Source organism: Perca flavescens, chromosome 13 (assembly GCF_004354835.1).
Source record: "Perca flavescens isolate YP-PL-M2 chromosome 13, PFLA_1.0, whole genome shotgun sequence".
Taxonomy (NCBI): domain Eukaryota; kingdom Metazoa; phylum Chordata; class Actinopteri; order Perciformes; family Percidae; genus Perca; species Perca flavescens.
In genome coordinates this window covers 13,346,094-13,365,904 of record NC_041343.1, presented here as the reverse complement: position 1 = coordinate 13,365,904, position 19,811 = coordinate 13,346,094, and the positions used below count along the sequence as shown (strand labels likewise).

Here is a 19,811-nt window from a genome sequence, read left to right as displayed (position 1 = left end):
GTCATACACTTCCAATGTTTTTGTTTTTATTATCAGATATTTTTATCAGCATGTTTTATGTTAATCTGCAAATATGCATTGCAATTTCAACTATTGGTAACACTTTACTTGAAGGTATCTACATAAAATGACAGTGTCATGACGCATGAACCCTAACCCTAACCATAATTTGTCATGACAAAAACCGAATGACACTTACTAAAAGACGAGTTATGTAATAAATGTTTATGTTTACTTGTTTATAATGTTTATGACAGTGTCATGTCACTCTTATGTAGATACCTTCAAGTTAAGTGCAAGCCAACTATTTCCTAAACCTTTTTATTTAAAGCTACCTGAATTATACCCCCTAAAGAGCAGTTTGAGCACCTACTGAGGTGATTATTGAAGCTTTTAGAATTTAGATGGTATAGCGCAGATCTAGAAAATGTTCTAACTTCTATAAGGGAAGGTACATTCCTCTAAGTGTTCCAGCATGTCCCCTGACATCAAGTGCTTTCAACCTTTCGATTCAAAGAGAATCCATCAAAAGTCAGTTTTTGTTCTGCTCTTTTGATCTTGCTTGCTTTTTGTGCCTGAATGAGAGCCATTAACATGAGGCACAAATGAAATGATTGAGGAATGAAGTCACTGTACAGATGTTTATTATGGTGAATTGATAAAGAAGTGGGTTATACTATTTCAGATGATTCATGGGACAAAATCTTTTTTGAACAAAAATACTAAATTGTAAGTGTCAGTCCAGAATACTTTTGGAACAGAGACATTTAATAGTCTGTATACTGGCAGTACAGTTTGCACCCTCTGCTGTTCATAATGTTTTTAAACCCGTTTTGAGTTTTGATTATGAAGGTATCCAGTGACTTCAGCTGAGGTGGTCCGACTGAACATTAGACAAGAAATTCTCCACGAGACATATCATTACTTAAAACTGAAGAAAACACTATAGAGAAGAAATATCTACTGAACTGTCATTCTTTATGTTGATTAATAATACTGAATCAGTATTACTGATTATATGTTACACTTAGAAAAACGGTTTATTAGTTTATTAGAAAGTCATGAAATAATCAGCACAAGAAAAGCTCAGGTGTGGGAAAATGAATCAACTATTTTGATAACTGATTCATTATTCAAGCTTTTCTTTGTTTAAATCAGTGTAAATATGTTTTTGGACAGATTTATTGAAATAAATATTTGACAGATCTGTAACACTTGAAAATAATTTACATAACATTTAGAGAACAGATGAGGAACTGCTAGTGAACCATTAGTCAATAAGTAACTAATCAAACGCTATAGAGTAGTAGCTTATGATCTGTTTGAGAAATGAGTGAGGAACATGTCCAAAACAACTTAATTGGTGAATTGTAGTACCGTAAGTACTTTCCTAATAAGTCCTAATGGAAGACTTCAGTAGATAATGCTGACTTACAAGAGAACAGACTGGGAGATCCTGTATTAATAAATCATTAATGATTTACTAGCATATTGTTCCTTATTTGTTCTGTGGTAACACAATTCTGTGTACCTTGTTGTAAAGTGTTACCGATAGATCAATAGTCAAAATAATCACTGGTTCAAGCTCAGGTCAACATCCAGGGCTCTGGAGCAGGCTCCCCTAAATGAAATGCAGCCATTAATGACATGTTTACATACTTACACCTGCACTTTTCCTGTGAGGACATGTCAGAATGTCTGCCATAGTTTTCAATGACTGACCCTTCAATAAAATATTAATACCCAACACAGTCATGTTTCAACATATCTTTCATTTGCTGAGATGCTGTGAGCCCTGTGTTTTGTTACATCACATGCGCACACACTAAGCATCTGATACAACTAACCTTTATGTGTAAATAAACTGAGTTTGTCACTAGTGGTGTGTGTCTTTTTTTTGAATAAACATGTCAATATACTAACTGAACTGCATGGACCTGATACATCCCTAACTGGATCCCCCAGACGAGCAATTATGCATAAACCAGAGTTCCACTACTATATTAAACTAAACTCAATGAGGTTTAGTGATTGAAGAATATTAAATACAGTCTGTTCCTGTAATACATGACTTGTGTAAATTTCAACAGAGGAAGAGGAAAATGTTTTATGATCTTTAACTGCAGCTTAATGTCTGTGAGTAATATATGATTTAATGATTTTTTTTAAACAAAGAGCTGCCGGTTAACCTTCAGTATGTTTATTCTATTTTGAAATGAGGAAGTGGGATAGAAAAAGTAGAGTTGCTGAACTATTTGTTAGCGCAAGATATTAATGAGTTAAAACAGTACAAAACAAATGTACCCACACTTTCATGTCAAGATACATGATATTCATTCAACATATAAAAGGCAAAATGAAATTTACAATGTGCTGTGTGTCCCTATACTGTAGGTACAACAGAGCTAACAGTGGAAGAGGAAGCTATAAACATGAACCATCATTTACAAAATAAGTATGTACAACACGTTTTCCTGAGAAAATCTCAGTTTCTCCATTTTAAAACTGTAATTACAAACAATGTCTTCTTTGTACTGCGGATAAAAAAAACAAAAAACTGACTACAGACTAGTTGTCAGAGTCCATGTCGCTGTCTCCCCCTATAGATCTGAATTCTTCGCTCTCCTCGTCTTCACTGAGCTGGACCTGGGAGAGCACAGCTGGGCCTCTCCTCCGTGCTTCATCTTCTTCATCTTCCTCCTCCTCTTCGCTGATGCCGTAGTCTTCTCCGTTCCCCATGCTAGAGGGCTGCATGTGACTCCGGCTCTCTGTCTCCTCATAGCTGCCGTAACTGAGACAGAAGAAGTGTTTTAAATTATAATCCTTAGGATCTCTGAGAAATCAAACCCTGTTTTTAAAACTATTTATGGTTGGCATTTTTAAGCAATAGCCAATTTAATGCATTTACATTCTGTAATTGCCTCCTCTCTCTCTCTCTCTCTCTATATCTATATTGATATATATAAAAAAAAAACAGTTTTATTGTTAGCGGCGGAGTCCGCCATTCCCGCTTTGGATTCAAATGACCTACCTACACAAGTGCGATGCATAGCAAACGATGATTGCAATCCAGCTTTACCGTTTGTGTTTTATCTCATTGATGTCAGCCTCACTGCTACTGCTCACTCTCTTAACGCTGTATCAAGTAACTGCTTATACAAACTGAACATTTCCTACTGATGCTGCTTCACATTAAAAGCATTGTGAAAGATAGGTTGGCTTTTATTGTGAATCAGACACAGGAAACAATTAATTTGTTAATGTAGCTTCTCAAAGGGAGTGTTTGCTGTCATATTCAACTGCATTTTCTGATACCACAAGGACTGAAACCGAATTCCATCTTGGTGTAGTACATCACTACAAGTCATGTGATGCAGGTATAAACTATAAATTACCTGAGATAAGAACTTTTTAAGACTTAGTTACAAAATGAGGCCTCCACCAATATAAAGAAAAGAACCATCTACTCTAGAAGGCAAGTATTATTGTTTGTAGTAGATGAAAAAAATAAATCTAAATGCTTACTTTCCCCAGAAGAAAAAATCCCAAAAGAGTAACTTAAATAAGTTGCTTGTAATTTTTTTCATTTAAGCATTTGCATTCGGAATTACTGTTATAGTATATTAGTATTTTTGTATTGTTGACTCCCAGGCCAGTCGTACCTGACATTGCTGTCTTCCATTTGAGGCCCATCAGGCCCGTCCCCTTCATATGACATCATGCTCTCGTCTTGCTCCATGCCCATGCGGGCCGTCTCTTGAGCCCTCCGTGGAGGTGCAGGTCGCACATCCAACTCTCTATCAGAATCGCTCCCACTCTCCGACAGCTGTATGGCTGGAGGGGACACGCAACGAATCAGGGCAAATGTCACACAACACAAAAGGCTGCACATGATGTACAGAGAGGAGAAGTAATGATTGCTCACTGTCAGCTCATATCTATTCTGTTTATACAATTATCTATAATACATAGACAGAACATCAAATAAATACACTTTGTTTTTTGCCTTTAAATGAATATATGCAGCACAATAATGCGGTCATCTTATATTTTATATTAATGCGTTCTTTTTAAAATTTTACTTATTTTCTGTTTATATTGCTTCATTCTTTTAGTATAGCTGTGACCATTTTTTCTGCTGCCACCCCAGCACTGCAGGTGGACTTACAGGAGAAAGGGTTGTCGCCCTCCTCTTCGCTGGCATCGTCCTCTCCGTCAGACATGAGCAGATCCTGGTACAGCACGCTGGCTTGGGCTGGGCGGTTAGATAGTCCGTCCTCTTCCTCCTCCTCCTCCTCTTCCTCCTGGTCGTGCACCCTTCTGCGAGGCGGCAGCAACATGTCCTCTTCATCATCTTCGTCCTCTAGATCTCTGTCTGCATCCTCTGCCTAAAAAGACAGGACAGAAAAATGTAATATAAATTAATAATTAGGAAGTAAGCAAGCTAAAGTGTAACTAAGTATACAAGTAAATACAATTACAAATCAAGAACAATAAATGAGTAAAACATGGTTCAATTAAATAGTACAAGAGTTTTTGTAAAGATTATTTTGTTGGGCTTTTATTGCCTTTTATGATAGCTTGGGAATAACAGGAAAGGGGAGAGGGGGGAGAGAGAGAGAGAGAGAAGGGGATGACACGCAGCAAAGGTTGCCCCATACAAGAGAATGTTTGTGAACTTTTTGTCTGACACAAATACAAATTGATAAAAGTGTAGAAAGAAATATATTGTACAACTGTATCTCCTGAGTGTCAATAACAAAAAAAAATACAAAATTAATTTGATAATAACAAATTACCCAATTTCAACTTAACTAGGCCATCTAAATACAATTATGAAAATGGGAAAATTGTATGTATATACTTAAAGTTTATTAAATGAGAATTTTAGGCCATAACAATGGCATGAGCTGAAATTAAAGGGATTCTGATATAGTTACTTGCATGAATATGTAAACATGCTTGGTGGCAAGTTGGTACATTTTCCTTTGTGTATAAATGTGCAGCAGGGGGGGCCTCATATCAACTACATAACCTTTCAATAAATCTGTCTTTCTTACAGGAGCAGGAGTTTTGGGTTTGCCATCATCTTCCTCCTCAAAGCCTTCAATGTCCACATCTGACTCTTCCTCCCCGGGTCTTCTGCCGTGGCGACCCTGAGGGGCAGGTTGATAAAGGTCTGAGATCTCTTGCCAAAAGAAGCAAAATAACTACACTCATTTTATGCTCTAATGTTATCTGTAATGTTCTGGTGTGAGGAACATCTTTAACAAGAGTAGGTACAACAAAAGCCTGTAATCAAGCTGGGTGCTCTGAGGATAGTTTGAGGAGAGGTGGCATGTGGCTGCTAGCCTTATTTCTGTCTCTCTCCATACCTGCCCCCCTCTCTTCTCTGGAGCAACTACTAGAGGTCCCTCAGAGAAAATGCTGCTGGTCTCTCTGGGCAGACTCCCTGAAGCCCCGCTGTCAAACAGATCAGCAGGCTGGCCAACACCACACACAGCGGCACACACAATGGGAGAGACGGGACACAACAGCAGGAGTGAAGGAGAAAAACAGGGTGGGAGAAAGGAGACACTACAGTGAAGAAACTAGATTGTAAAGATGAAAACGTGAAAGTCTGGAAAGGAGAGTTAGTGCAGAGAACGAGTGAAGAAATATAAGGGCTAGGAGAACTACAAGGAGTGGCAATGAGACTACTGCACCTAGAAAACATTGAACTACCTGAAGTGGATTGTTATTAACAGCTGGAGGCCTAAAGTCAATTGTCAATGTGGCAAGATACACAGGAAATCACTATTTATCAAGGTGGTAAATAAAAATTGGGCCCTGGCTTCTCTCCTACCTGCGGTGTGTATGGCCCAGGTGTCATTGGGTCCAGACTCTCCAAGTCAGCTGCATCTAGAGCTGCCTCTTTAGCAGTAGAGATGTCCTTCTCCAACTGGGTCAAGTGCTCATCATACTGGGGCACAGAAACAGGTAATTATTACAACACTGAATAATGTTTTTCCTGCTCATAAAAATACAAGTCGACATAGTCTGAATCAAATCTAAGCCATTTGGCCAATTCTGCAGTAATTTAATATAAGATGTACAGTATTAAATACTGTTCAAGTACAACCCTCCGTGTTGTATAATTCTACACCAAGCCAATATTGCGTATATTTTCTAAAACTATTTTCTACAATAGTGTGTAAAAAAACGGAGGGATAACTGTTCATCAGATGGAGAAGGTTTATTACCTCCAGCTCCTAAGTGGTCATGTTTTTGGCTTGGTTTGTCTGTCTGTTTTGTCTGTTCAGCAGGATAGTGGAAAGAAATACTGGCCTATTTTCATGAAACTTGGTAGAAGGTGGTAGGTGGTAGCATGGGCCAAGGAATAACCCATTACAATTTGGAGCAGATCCAAATCACAAGGCAGATATGATATAGGGAATTTGTGCTGCATTCATGTGGTGTCAGAATGATTGGAAAAATGTGTTCCTCCTGAGTGGGAAAATTCATGTGAACGCCCCCTCAAGTCGGAACTTTAACATTGCGAGGATGAAAAGGACAAACTAGATAGATAGATACTTTTTAGGCATCCAGTAGCTTAGACAACCATAACACAACAAACACACATATCTCACAGACATAAAAATCACTCACAGAAATTTAAAGAGTCAACATACCTCTGCCAAGGTTTGCTTGCACACATTGACAATATCCAGGGCTGTCTTGGTGTAAGGACTGTCTGGGCCTGCGAAAGACGCACAGAGAGCACAAACAACCTCTTTACTTAACTGCAGAACTCTGCTCTAAGTTAGTCACGCAGTCTTTAAGAAAGTCTGACCTCAGAGGTCACGATAACAGGTAACACCACAATTACCATTGTACTTGATACTGTTGGCGTGAATGAGACTGACATCTGAAAGGAACGCATCTCGGTTCTGGTATTTGTGTTTGGAGATGTTCTGTTGAACCATGAAACACAAAGAGGCACAGTTTATGTTACATGTATTTGTATTGCTGATATGAAAAAATATCAAATGAGTATATTTAGTGCAAGGTTGACACCTTGTATGACTCACCTTGCGGATGTTCTCCAGATCCATTGGGCTTACAATCACCTTATAATAGTCAGGCACAAACTTTTTGTTGACAGGATGGTGAAATGGCCATGACTATAGTGAAGGGAGGAGTTAAGGAATGAGATCATTAACATATTCTGCATCAGTGCTCTCAAAGTTAAGAAAATGGTAAGTAGGGGTGACTCACATCGGGAACCACCATCATTTTCTGGGTCACAATGTTGTCTAGAATGAAGGAGAAGGCCACCTGATCATCATCATCCAGCAAGGGGTTGATGGCTTTCTCCAGCCTTACCAGCCTGTCCTCCTTCTGCGTGCACACACACATACATGCACATTTCATGGTTATTGTAAACATTTACAAAAGGGCAGGAAGCTTCGAAAAAACATCTATATTAACACTCACCTCTTTTAGTTTAGCATCACACAGGTCCAGCATGGACTGTGCTACCTGTGTTATTGGATGTTTTGCCCCTGATGGAACAAAAAGAAAGATTTGATGAGAGTTTAAACTGAAAGTGTAACAGAAAACAGAGAAAGACTTCAGTCTGTTTTGAAGAGAGGTGGTTAAAGGCTTGTTGATTCTCCTGTGAGAGGATTAGCTCGGAGGGGAACGTAATTAATTGCGAGACAGAGAGAGAGGGTTGTTGTTCCTGTTCAGTTGTTTTTGTCTGTTCTGTATGTTAAAATAAATAAATTAAAAGTTGATCTTAAAAACAAAGAGTGGTGGTTAAACATGTTCTTATAACATCTATTTTTTGGGGCTTGTTCCCTTTATTTGTAGTGACAGTGGATAGACAGGAAAGGTGGGAGAGAGATGGGGAATGATACGCAGCAAAGGGTCGCAGGTCGGATTCAAACCCGGGCAGCTGCAAAGGACTCAGCCTACATGGGGTGCACGCTCTTACTGGGTGAGCTAGAGGTCGCCCCACGTTCTTATAACTTTACCATTGTAGGTGGCACTGTTTTTGACGATAACCTCCACTGCTTCACGGAACTCCTCCCTGGATGGGTACAGTCGCTTACGTACATTCTCCCTTAGCGTCTGCAGGTCCATGGGCCGTGTGATGATCTTATAGTAGTCCTTCACAACCTTAGCATTCACTGGTGTGTGGAATGGATATGTCTACATAGAAGAAGCAGAAGAAGTGAAGATAAGACAGTAGAGCAGTAAAGGAGGTGACTGGAAACAAAGAAATGTTGTTGAGCTGGATGAGTGTATGCCGGCAGATCTTACATTAGGGTGATCCCGCATGTCATTGATGATGCTCTCTAGCACAGAAGACAAGGTCACCATGGGGTCCGTGCGTCTGCGGTGGATGGCCTTGTGTGGTTTCTGTGAATTCAAAACAAAAAACTGTTTAAAAGATCAGCTAAAGGGACTCTAGGTTCAGAATGTGTAAGAACAAGCTGTAAAACATTGCTTACATTGAGATAGTCACAGTGCACAGCGTTGCCTACGCGTCTCTTCTTCTTTGGTGGGAGCTGTTGCTTGGGGAACTTGAGCACTAAAGACTTTCTGCGCACTTCATCAGCACTGTAAGAGAAACTAATTGTTAGGACCTGCCGGGGTACAGGCCACAGACCATTCACTTAACATTTAGAAAATACCAAGCCAATTTATAACTGGATTTTGCAGCTCATGCTAAAATTAGCAGCGAGTACAGATTGAAATTATTTTCAATAGTAATAGAGGAGAAACAAGGACAATCCATTACCTTTCAATGAGTTGTTTGCCCAACACAATTTTGGTGCCCTCCACCTTGATCAGCTCCTCATTGTCGTTGTGGATGACGGTCTTTTCCAGCTCCTCCTCCTGCTCCTCTGTCATGGCAACTGGGTTAGAAGGTGGGGCGTTGGTCTGATAGTACAGCGGGCAAAACTTGTTGGTCCTCATGTGTCCAATGGCTCCACATGCTCCGCACTTTAACTAGGGAAAAGAGGCAAATATTGAGGAACACGAAAAATAATCTGCCAGTGATATAGGATAAGAATACTGAAAGAAAGAACAATACTACAAATTGACATAATATCTACACCAATGGAAAGCCAAAGGTTTGCATTTAGCTGGGTGCCAAAAAGCTGGAGAGGAAATGTATAGTAAAGTACTGAATCGGCATGCTTACTTTTACCTTGAGGTCTGGTCTCTCTTTGACCTTCTTGGCCTTCTTCTCTGGAGGTCCCTTGATCTTGTCTTTCTCTTGGTTTCTCTTCAGCCTTCTCAGCTGCTCCTGAATACGCCGGCGCTCCTTCCTCATCTCCTCTCTGTGCTGCTCATCGAAGAGGGCAAACTTTCGTCTGCAACCACAAAGATACACAGTACTGGCTGTTTTACATTCACTGGTTCAGTTGTGATAATGGCATGGGCCTAATTAAGTGGAATTTCTACAATTTAGGATGTGTTCACACCAAACACGAAACACGAAGCGAGCATTTCGCATGGGGCTTGGGTTCATACCATTCATACAGTATTCCTCTCCAGTGCGTCTCTTCCACAGTTTAACTTGAGGCAAAAATTTGCTTCACATTTGGTGTGCAGCATTAGGCTTTCCCCTTAATGAACTTTATTCATCTCCACTTTGGAGAATACATCAACAATAGGCATGACCTGCTGGTTAACTGATGGTATGTTGTTATGTAAATGCAAGACATAATGCATGATCTATGTTTTCAAATGTAGGGTGTGTGCAGCCGCATCAAGACTAATTTGCATACTAATTATGAACGTTTTGTTAAAAGTTGCATAGTTATGATGTGACTCATATAACTTCTTTCTTTGCATTAATAAGTCACTGCTCGATTTTTCAAAATAGTTTTTTTTAACTATCACATCATTATAACACCAAGCTATACAGATGTGAATAATCTTAGCCTGACATGGTGCTGTGGTTTTTAAACAGTCTGATTAATTACTCCCAAAGACCAATTACCCACTGTAAGATGAGAAAGCTCAAAGTTTGATTAGTGAGACTCACATGAATTCATCATCCTTGGTGGTTCGGATCCTGGTGTAGGCGTCAATGACCGAAGCCTTGCGAACTGTCTCACAGCGAACATATTCCTTGCCGTCCTCATCCCTGAAGGTGCGATAGATTTTGAGACGCCGTCCTGTGGCCGAGGAGTTTAGGCTGGTGACGGAGGAAGTGTCATCGTCCTTGTGTGAACTGGTGGATAAAGAGCTGGCTATAGAGTGAAGGGTAAAGCAAAGCTTACAGTTAGAGACAACTAATACAGATATGTTCATAAAGTGCACAATAAAGATCACTGACTTTCAGAAACAGACTTACACAAGCCTTTGCGCCGCTCCTTGCGTCCCTTGTGGTCACGGTCGCTCTCCTCGCCCATTAGCATCCTCTGCAGCTCCTTCCTCTCCTGCTCCTCCCTCTCGCGGGAAAGCTGGGAGCTGGTCTTCTTGTTCTGAAGCATGTTCTCAATGTTCTTCCCCATCTCCTCAAAGTCACTGTCCTCGGCCGAGCTGCTGTCTGTGTCTGTGGAGAGCACCTCTGTCGACTCCAACACTCTGTGGTGGGGGTGCAATAAGAAGACTCAAGGTGTGCTCAGACAGAATCCTGAAGAACACACATAACCCTAAATAAGAGTCTCACTTGTTCTGCAGGTCAAAGATCCTCTGGCACTCTTCCTTGTAGCGCTCCTGGTGTTCCGCAACGGAGAAACGAGAGCCTCTGGCAAACTTGCTCATGGGTCCCTCACCTGAACGCGCCTGCTCTGTGGACATGGTTCTCACCACATCAATCACCTCCCAGCGTGAGAGCTTCTTGATCTAACACACATACAAACACACATCACACATTACTTTAACAAACCTGAAAGATAAGGTAAAAAAAAACAAAAAACACCCTAAAAGTAAAGCCACATGCCTTTCCTACATTTGTCACCACCGTTTTTGCAGTTGTTCCAGTTAGAGTGAATAAAAGATGGGAGAATAGAAGTTATCCATTGCTGTGATAAACAAAATAGTTATTGTGGATATCAAACCTGGGTTCCACTAATTAGGGGACGGCCCCTTTACCACTAGGCTGTCCTACATCAGATTCATGCACTAGCATATCACCGTGGTCTTACCTCTTCCTCTGGAACACCAAACTTGCGCAGCAGCTGCTTGGCATTCTTCAGTGAGAGTCTCCTCAGGTCAGCATCTGTCCCCGTCACTGTCTTTTTGGCAGGCTGCGGCTCTTTGTCATCCTGAAAGAAAAAAAAAGCACAGGATTAAAGTTTTCATCCTCTATATCTACACCATGCAGAACATGGGGTGGCAGACTTTTGCTTAAGCCATTCAGACCTTCTGTTGAGTGGGTTTGTTGGGCACTTTGACATAGGAGAAACCCTCTCCACAGCCTGTAGGATCAGCCACGCCTGTAACTTCCAACAGGCATTTCCCCTTCATGGCAGAAATGAAGGCTCTTGTTGTGTTCCAAGGGGCTGTCCGCACCTAAGACGTGTTACACAGGATCAGCGTTGTGTAAATCTGAAAGGTATCTAATCTGAAATCTCAAACACCTAACGTTATTATGAGGAACGCATACCTCATCATCAATCTTCATTTGAAAGTCCTCTTCGTTCTCCTCCTCTGGAGCAAAGAAGGATTTCTCACCATACCCAGCATCCTAAAAAGGACAAAATAACTTGTAGAGAAGCCGTGCCACAAGACTAACTTGTGTTAACCATGTGAAGTTCTTTAGAGGCAGATAATGTTACCTTGAGTCTCTGCTCTGCCACCAGCATGCTATAGTAAGCACAGCACTGCTCTGGAGACACCATGGCCCTGATCTCCTCCTCTGTAGGCAATCGGAAGTCAGGCTTAAGCACCCACCAGTTAGAGTCCATCCCTGGTATGAGGAAATGATACTGTTAGACATTTTCTCATATCTGCAACCTTACTCTTGAACACAGAATGCAGTATTAAGAGCAAAATATCATGTCAGAGTTTCCATTAAAGATACATGTATGTTAGACAAAAATGAAGCATTATAGAAAACCATGACTTGCTGATGTAAACGCTAAGCATTTGTACCCTGTGTCCTTACACTGTCCTTAGACTACAACTTACCTTCAGGGTAATATCCAAAGTAGGTGTTAAAAGCTCTTTCCCTGCTCCCTGCTTTCCTATCTGTCAATTCAAGGCACACACACTGTAGAGCTCATGCAAAGTATATCTTTATAAACCTCAACATTGACCTGATGTAACACAAGTGTGTTAGGTTAGTCCAACATATGAAGAAGAAGAAGAAACTTTATTTGTCACATATGATTATGATAGCGAATGCTAATGATCACTAAATGGTGTGCGTACAGGGTTAACAAATGGCCGTGGTCTACCTGTACGTTTGAAGTCAGCACAGAGTTTTAGTCGTTTTCTGATGCTGCTCTCTGAATGTGAGGGAAAAGCTTTCTTTATATCCTCCATGCGGATTCTCCTGGGCCGATCCTTGCTCTTCCAGAACAAGCGGTAAATGAACACCTACCGAATACAGGTGTGACAATTAAGCATTTGCAACAACAGCAGCTTAAGTTTCTAGGCAAGTTCAGGCAAATAAACATACCTGTAAGAAGTCTCTGATGTGAGTATTGGCTCGTTTAGAGTTGGGCCCTGGAACCTCAAATAAGGGGCACTGCTGACCAACTACAACTATGTCTACAAGCTCTCTAATGTAGTAGCCGTGTCGTGTTCGCAGAACCAAGAAATCAGTCTCTGGCATCTTGTGCAGGTAGATTGGAGCACGGAAAAGGTTGTTTTCAAATGCCTAAAAGAAAAAGAAATACAATCTCACTGTTTGCCATGATAACAGACAAGTGATGCTTCATATATTTACCTCATCTGAATACTGAATATTTGACAGTGACGGTGCTGACCTGGAGCAGCTGTCCAGGATGAAGAGAACCCAGGAAAGGGGATGTGTGGCAGTACACAGTCTCTCCATATTTACAGTCGGGTGCTCCAGGATCTTTTCCAGGTTTCTGAAAGAGAAAGTAACAATGCAATAAAGTATTTTAACAACTCTATCCAACAAAGTGGAAAATATGGAGTCTGCAATTTTCAAAGTTGAACGTGATTATCTGAACACCAGAATGAAATACAAAACAATTCGGCAAATTGAAATAAATATGACAATAATAATTGTACACCTATGTGTATGCAATTCTGCATGTCTTAGCTAACAAAATGCAAAGTCACGAGTGGAACACAAAGACTAGACTCGCCCTTTTGTAGTAGTTTTTGATCTTAGTGGCCAAGCCGACTTGCATGATGAGAGGGGGGTATTCTTCACTGTACTCGGCCAGGATCAGATCTCCATCTTTACCCGTCAAGTCCTGTGGGGTTCGCATGAAGAACATGTCCCCTCCTCCTGAAGCCTGTCGCTCTTGCTCTCGCATCTATACAAAAAAAAAAATTGACACATCCACTCAGTTAACCATTAATGTACAAAAATGGCAAAACACTACCAAGTTATCTGAATGTTATAGAGTAATAGTGCTTGTTTTGAGCAGGGCTCCACCTTGGCCTTTTTCTTAATGTGTTTGAGCAGTGGTTGGACAGCATGGGGACCGGGCTGAGCCAAAGATCCAAATGAGTACTTCTTCAGAGACGGTCGATGAAACTGGCGCAGCTTCATGGGCCCCATGTGAGTGGGGAAGAAGGGCTGCCTTAGCTCCAGTGCGGGGATGGAGTGCTGTTAAAGACACAAAATTACTTATTGACTTCTACACTTCAGCTGTTTTCAGCCTATTTCACAGGTTATGGCTCTGTTCCTACTCTGTGCATTGGCAGGATTCTATCACCATATTTACAGTATAAATTACAATTCAAAGTATCTCTATGTTGACCATGTCCTGTCGGCTGTATCTTTCTTTTTGTGGGCTGCTGCTTACCTGAATGATGTTGCCACCGAAAGTCCCCCTCAGGCCCTGCTGTTTAGGATAGTAGAACTCATCATTGGAGAGGTTCCAGGGGTCCTTTTGTTCAGGCTGGGACATGTTCTGAGTTGGAGGAAAAAAAACATATTTCCCACTGAAAGTAATGTCCTTCAAACATTTCTAATTTTTTTTAATGAATTTATAGAATACCATTCTCAGTCCAAAACTCTGTCATTTACATTTCACCATATCGGCTCCTTCATTATGTAGCCTTGGCCATTCATTGAGCATCAGCTTGATTATTATTATTATTATTGATTATTAAACTTCAAATGACTCACATCTCTACTGAAGAAGCAGAACTTGTAACCTGTCATTTTTATATTATCAAACATTGTTCTTTGCCTGCCCTCAAAAGGCAGCATACCTGCTGTGGCTCATCTTTTATCACCCCAGTTTTCCCCAGCAGGATGCGGCTCTTTTTGATTGCTGTTTCCTTCTTATTCTCTTTTGATGGGGAGTGGGAAGTCATCTCCTCCTTTTCATTAGGGATTTCTTCAAGAGACAACAGTTTGTCAAAATAAGTAGACGGACAACATTGTATTTTTAGGCTCCCACCACCAAATAATGCAGATCCTAGGATTTACAGGATTTGCACTTTTACTTACATCCTAAAATTAGATGTTCTATTAAGATGATAAAACATTACACACAGTCACATAAATGAATTCAGCTTTCAAAATCATGACCCCCTATAAGAACATTTACAAACTCCAGAAAAGTCCTACTGTATATTTTACCTCAAATTTCAATGAAAGATGTCAATTTTGGAAAAAAGCAAAACAGACAGTAAAGATGTAGCCTAACAAGACGGGAATTCTGAATATACCTAGGATGATATTTTCATCATTGGGATCCAGTGTAAGAACAGGTGGCATGAGCATGTGTTCCATCTCCTGGTCATCCCAGATTATGTTATCTTCCCAGCGTCCATACACTAACTCCTCACTGTCAATGGGGAAAATGGAGAACCAGGGAGAGTCTTCTTCCTGAAATGCTGCAAGGGAACCAAAACAAATGCAGAAAATGCAGAAAATTAGAGGTTAGGCTAAGATAAAAAAGATCGGGTGAATCTTTTATTTGTATTGTGACCTAAACTCTCAAACTTACATTGATTTTCATGGCTGTTTTTTTCACGCTTAGAGCCAGAGATTGAAGAAACTTTGGGCATGGGGGGAGGCGTAGGTGGCACCAACTGGGAATTACTTCTTGTTAGACCTGTAAGATTGAATAGATTATTATATTTATTTTACAAACATGAATTATTACAGCCTCTACAGAGGCCTACAGACAGATTTAACTGGAGCAGAAAAACAAAACAGCAGCAAAAACATGCCGGCCCCTTCCTACGGGTCTGGGGACATTCCTGGATAGCGTGTTGAGCTGTTAACCGATCCCCTCAGAAGGGTCTGGGGATGGCCCACTGCGACAACTCCCACAAAACGCCACAACCCTAAAATCCATTGGCGATTAGACCTCCGATTAGACCTCCGGGGTGAACCCTGCACTATGGTTAGCCTTACATGGTCAATTTAAAACCCCACAAATTTAAAATCACCCACAGCCTCTGTTTTTATCATTGTGTACTATCATTACTTATTATCCTACCTACCTGAGACTCTCTCATTTCTAATAAGCAATCCTCACTATAAACAAACCTCAAAATGTCATATCACAAAACTAGCCGAACTCAACCTCCCAGACCAATATAAATCATTGTACTGTACTTGTCCAATGTTCACACACACACACACACACACACACACACACACACACACACACACACACACACACACACACACACACACACACACACACACACACACACACACACACACACACACACACACACACACAGTTAATTTAGTATCTTTTCCCCCAGGTGTCTTACCCTGCTGGGCGTTATAAGCGTTGGCATTGCGGGTCATGCTAGAGGGCAGCCATCCTGCCAGGCTGGCTCGCTGAGTCTTTGTGCCCTTGTGTTTTATGTCCTCCCCATTCCAGATGATATCATCCTCCCATTTCAGTTGAGTGACCATCAGGAAGAGCTCATTCTCAAGGGCTGATAACTCCTTATCTTCATCATCATCATTATCATTGTCGTCGGCCTCCCGCCTCAGAAACTAGAGATGTATTGTACATAATATCAGTAACACAATCAGTATGTTTTTCATGATATGGCTACAGATATCCATGCTGGCATACCTCATGTGCAGTTTCTGTTATTTCTTTTGGCGTGTCCTGCTGCTGAGGCTCACTGCTCTGCTGTTCTTTTAGTTTTAAGCCGTAGTTGAAGTTGCTTCCATCCTCAGAGACGCCTAGCATGTCGTACCAGAGCTGGGCTGGACCATATCTCCATTCTGCTACTTTAGGTCGAGACTCTGCCTCCTTGTCCCCATCACCACAAGTTTGTGAGAACTTAGATTCTACTGGGGCCATCATGGTTATCTGGAATGCACAGAAAAAGCGTGTAAAGTGCTGCATACAATGACTTTACAAAGACTGCTACCAGCTGACATCAGAGCCTACAATAGCATATAACACTGGAAAAATTACCTCATCATCAGAGAGACACTGCTCTGGGGGTGGAGGGGGTGCATACTCATAAAGCCATCCAGACTTCTTTTCCTGGCTTTGCTCTGTGGGCTCTCCTTCTGGAGGAGGTGTCCCAGGCTGAGGGTCTCTGTGCTTCCGCTTCTTCTTCCTGCGGGCACTCCTCCAAACGGATGGCATGTTCTTTCCAGGACCAAACAGTCGTAAGAACCTAAGCACCTGGTAGTACATCCGAGAGACAGTGGGTGTCAGTGCACTCATAATTATAAAATTATGATAAAATAATCCTTCAGCATGTAATGATTAATCTTAGTTCAGGACAGTGCCTGTAAAGATGCTTTACCCTTCCAGGCCTAAACTCTGGGAAGAGCTGTGTGACACCTGGCAGCGCTTTGGCAGCATCTTTCTGCATGATGCCAGCAAGAGGGAGGTTGAGACTATCTGGGGGGCCTCCAGCCCCCAAACCCTGGCAGGGACGGTCAGTTTCTGACTCAGAGTCCGAGGAGCTGCTGAAGTCAACCTTATCAGCCGTAGAGGATGGCGCGATGATGGAGGGCAGGATGATGCCATCCCCCTCTTCCCCAACTGCGAGGAGAGACAGTGACAGATCACAGCAGCAGCAGAGACAATAAAACTTCATCTTCAGATATTAGTGATCTAAAATACTTGAACCTAACCTGAATTTCTATTGAGTTTACTATATGATCAAGTGTAGTATATGTTCTTCAAAGGGAATCTTAATGACCGTAGGATCCACCCTGATAAACTACCCTTAGCAAATTCACTTCCTTACGGACTCCTGAGTTGCAGCTTAAACCTCTGTGGAAGAGGGCAAGCCAAACACAATCATGAGTAAACACGTCCTTACCATTTGTGCTCGGAGAGGAGGGTTCCTCTTTCTTAGCAGCTGTAGGAAGACTTGGCGGTGGCGGAGGAGGCATAAGCTTAGAATCAATATCCTCGCAGTCAGCATCATAGTCATCCTCGTCATCTGAGAATAAGGAATTTGAAAATGTGGAAAAATGGTTACATTAAAATAAAGATAAAAGTAAACAGTCCAAAAACACTTTGGATTCCTTGGTAAGGACGCCTGAGTATTGTTGTAAAAATGATAAGGTGTTGTTTTGACTGTGCAAAATGTTGTACATTTTAATTTTTTATTATTATAGAATCATTTTATCTATGAAGATAAGATCAGATATACATCTTAAGAAAAACATTTTCAAAAGCAAACCTATAAGCAAAAATAAAAATTGATGAGTAATTTTTAAATGAATCTAACAACCAAACTCAAATATGACTAAGGAGCTGTAAGTTGATCACCTGTTTTCCTGCTGGGCTGCAAAGACCCCATGGCCTGACGGTACTTTTTTGTCTCATCTTCAGCAACCTCACTAATGTCAGAATAATCAACTGCATCATCCGTGCTTTTCACCCAACCTGGATAAGGAGAAATATTGAAAATGTCATTCCATCCTGTTCATGGCTAAATTATTGCAAAGTTCCTTTTTAAAGTTAAACTAACCTTCTGCATCCACACTACCAGAGTCTCTGCTTTCATCTTGATCACCTTCCTCATTGGCAGTGATCTCTGTAATGAGTGAGCCCAGACCCAGACTACCCAAACCAGCCAAATGCTTTTTGGACTCCTGGGTAAAAAGAATCAGCAGAAACAGAACAGAAAGTTGCAATAAGCATGAAATACAATATAACCTTGTTCTAACAGTTAATTGTAAAAAATGACATATAGTTTTTACCATGTACTTGATACATTTAAATGCTATACTTGATAAAACTACTTAAAATTACTCTTAAACTTTGGTATAGAAAATAATCTTTAAAACACCCACATTGTCCAGAACACTGTCATCCTCTAGCTGTCCATCTTCATTGATGTTTCCGAAGAGGAATCCAGTAAGAGAGAAAGGGCGATCTTGATCCTCGTCACTGTCTGAGTCCGACATACTAAATGGATAACATTACAGTGACTTGCAAAATTAGTGAGGGACATCACTGTGATCCTAGAATGGTCCTGAGTTATGCGTTGATACTGAATTTAAGTTGATCAAGGACTACATGTCACAAGTTATTTTTTTAGGCTGCCTGTATTATTAACCGACTTGGCTGACTAAACTCAGTAAATCAAGGTCAAGCTACTCGGTAACCTTAGTTTACAATACCAATTCATGCATTTTTATGTTTTCAGAAAACATCACAGAATAGTCACCCTAAGGAAGGTCATTCAAATATTTCACAATAACGTACCTTACATTTAATAAAAGACATGCATATCTGACAGATTGATGTACTTGTAAACACATGTAACGTTACAGTATGCCTTCAATATGTGCAACTGGTGTGTTGCGATGTTTTACATACAAATGCCCATTTGTTTTCTTTTTTGTGGTTGTGTGCCAATCATGCCCTTCTTTTAAAGCTGTTGGGAGAATGCTGTTGTTAATAAAATAAAAAAAAGGCACAATAAACTGCTTTACTGCCAATTTTGAGCTTAAGGTTTGTAACAGACAAACCTAGCTAGTTTTATCTGTAACGTTACTGCAATTAAAAAACGTTACACCCTTAGCTAGTTGCGTTCGTTAACTTTAGCTTTCTCGCTAGGAATTTGATAGTAATAAAAATCGTAAATGTTATAGATGCACTTACCTTTCGTGACCTAACTTCAGATTTGGTACGCTTTGGTTTCAGCCAGTTTGCTGTATCTGCTGAATGCTAGCAGCTAAACTGCTACAGCTCAATTCACCCAGGCAAAGTAACGTTAACGTTAGCTGAGTTAGCTAATATTCACTAGACAAAATAACTCGTCAACTCAAAGATACTTTCTACATGTGCCTGTATCAGCATTGTGAGGTCAACAGAAAAAATACACAAAAATGCATTTTATGCCGTCTTTACACAGCCAGGTTCGGTACAAACTTTTTTTTGTTTTTATTTGTAAACCAGGGACTGCAGCGTACTGCAGTCTCCAGGCACACCCGTCAGCTAAGCTAACGTTAGCGGAAAATCGAAGGACCAAGTGACCCGGATGAACAGGGTGATGCGTTTAGGCACTCCCTGTAACGTGGGAAACTGCGTTAATCACAAAGAATCTTCAATATCCAGAAAGTATTATTTAGCGGTCTATAAGTATGCATAACAGAGCGCGGCTGCCTTTCTAAGGGAATATTACATTGTGCTTAATCTAAATATAGTGGATTTCTACTACTAATACCCCTTAAAATATTGAAAGTTATTTTT

At 40.8% G+C, this 19,811-nt stretch overlaps 1 protein-coding gene across 7 annotated transcripts; it reads right to left on the bottom strand.

Annotated features, from left to right (window-relative positions):
* Nucleotides 1-1,034: 1,034 nt before the first annotated feature.
* Nucleotides 1,035-19,585, bottom strand: taf1 (TAF1 RNA polymerase II, TATA box binding protein (TBP)-associated factor). 7 transcript variants are annotated; one of them, XM_028594944.1, is made up of 42 exons: nt 19,221-19,585; nt 18,407-18,521; nt 18,082-18,205; nt 17,880-17,996; nt 17,425-17,547; nt 16,900-17,141; nt 16,560-16,775; nt 16,209-16,451; nt 15,895-16,126; nt 15,114-15,221; nt 14,833-15,000; nt 14,371-14,498; nt 13,959-14,066; nt 13,586-13,759; nt 13,290-13,463; nt 12,942-13,046; nt 12,632-12,832; nt 12,408-12,549; nt 12,139-12,198; nt 11,787-11,917; nt 11,615-11,695; nt 11,371-11,520; nt 11,154-11,273; nt 10,676-10,851; nt 10,358-10,590; nt 10,046-10,253; nt 9,197-9,368; nt 8,789-9,000; nt 8,499-8,607; nt 8,308-8,406; nt 8,019-8,196; nt 7,477-7,544; nt 7,258-7,380; nt 7,071-7,163; nt 6,869-6,953; nt 6,672-6,739; nt 5,846-5,962; nt 5,376-5,483; nt 5,061-5,156; nt 4,169-4,388; nt 3,663-3,834; nt 1,035-2,791 (listed from the first exon to the last, which is right to left on the bottom strand). In XM_028594944.1, the coding sequence occupies exons 2-42, from the start codon at nt 18,518-18,520 to the stop codon at nt 2,569-2,571; spliced, it is 6,021 nt and encodes a 2,006-aa protein (XP_028450745.1). In that variant the 5' UTR covers nt 18,521; nt 19,221-19,585; the 3' UTR covers nt 1,035-2,568. The 7 variants fall into 7 exon arrangements, with proteins under 7 accessions (XP_028450745.1, XP_028450746.1, XP_028450748.1 ...); XM_028594945.1 differs by having other exon boundaries at nt 9,203-9,368; XM_028594947.1 differs by lacking the exon at nt 5,376-5,483.
* Between the last annotated feature and the right edge of the window lie 226 nt (nt 19,586-19,811).